Consider the following 1,190-nt stretch of genomic DNA (forward strand, 5'->3'; position numbering starts at 1 on the left):
TGTGGTTTGAATTTAGCTCTTTTTGCTTGAAAGACTCCCAGTAGAAAGGGACTACAAGTTGTCCTAGTCTAAGACCCAAATCCACCTTCTCCCTTCTCACTTTCAGCCCCCAAGATACACAGTGGAGCATTTAATCCAAACCGTTGAGAAGTCCGCACTGGCTGTGTCATGAACTCAGCATTTATTAATACTGCTTGTAGCAGATCATATCCACTGAGCAATGAGAGCATGTCCCACAGCTTCCAGTTGATACGTGTGCTGGGGGACATTATAATTTCAGGTGGTCCTTCTCATTTATCCTCACAGACTTCAGCTGGCCATCTTCTTCCACTTCTGTTCTCTCCTGCCCATTCTCAATGATTTTCTGGATGGTTATCCTCTTGCCATTGATCACTCGAGTAGTGGTTAACTCTGATCTAACACTTTGTGACCCAGCTGCATCCTCAGAAAAGAAGTAAGTGGGCAGCTTACTGGAGGTGAATAAATTCCACGGCATAAATAACTGCATATAGTCAGAAAACAGACTGGAATTTCTTCCTCTTCCAATTGTTCTGCGCAAGTTTTCGCTACTGTTTCTGATGTTGTCAAAGGGGTCCCAGAGATCATGTAGAGAGGGATCCATCCCTCCAAAGACCTCTGTAAATGTCCCTTTGAGGTCGTGGAACGCATAAGCAGAATCAAAAGATCTGTCATGACCTCCTGTGGCATTTCTTCCTCTACGGGGTCTGCTCTCCTTGACAGACCTGTCATAGAGCGATCGCTCCTGAGGGTCAGACAAAACCTTGTATGCTTCAGTGATTGCTTTGAATTTCTTTTCAGCTTCTTCCTTGTTGCTGGGATTCTTATCCGGATGCCATTTTAGTGCCAGTTTGTGGTAGGATTTCTTAACATCATCCTGTGAGGCACTTTTTTGCAGGCCAAGGACTTTGTAATAATCCATCGTCTCAAAGGAAAGATGGACCTGTTTGGAAGATGCCTGTTATGCAGAGTCTTCTGGATGTCTGACGCTGCTATGCTTCTTTAAGGTGAGTAGATGTTCAGTTCATCCTTCAATGTGCTCAGTCCCTCTGCATTGCAAAACTGCTACTGCTGCTTGACCGTATCCTCTCTTCTTAAGCCAATTGTTCACAAATCATGGCATTATGACCTCAGAGCAGGGGGCACGGCAATCATTGCCCAGGTGACCTGGC

The 1,190-nt window shown here is 45.2% G+C and overlaps 1 protein-coding gene across 1 annotated transcript; it reads right to left on the reverse strand.

Annotated features, from left to right (window-relative positions):
• Positions 1–268: 268 nt before the first annotated feature.
• DNAJB8 (DnaJ heat shock protein family (Hsp40) member B8) lies at positions 269–940 on the reverse strand. The gene has a single exon (XM_069866325.1). The coding sequence runs from the start codon at positions 938–940 to the stop codon at positions 269–271; it is 672 nt and encodes a 223-aa protein (XP_069722426.1).
• Between the last annotated feature and the right edge of the window lie 250 nt (positions 941–1,190).

The sequence above is a fragment of the Phaenicophaeus curvirostris genome, chromosome 11 (genome assembly GCF_032191515.1).
Source record: "Phaenicophaeus curvirostris isolate KB17595 chromosome 11, BPBGC_Pcur_1.0, whole genome shotgun sequence".
Classification (NCBI taxonomy): Eukaryota; Metazoa; Chordata; class Aves; order Cuculiformes; family Cuculidae; genus Phaenicophaeus; species Phaenicophaeus curvirostris.

Bases quoted from the DNA above. Each gene is read 5' to 3' on its own strand.
- DNAJB8 (XM_069866325.1), bottom strand. From the start codon at position 940: ATGGATTATTACAAAGTCCTTGGCCTGCAAAAAAGTGCCTCACAGGAT.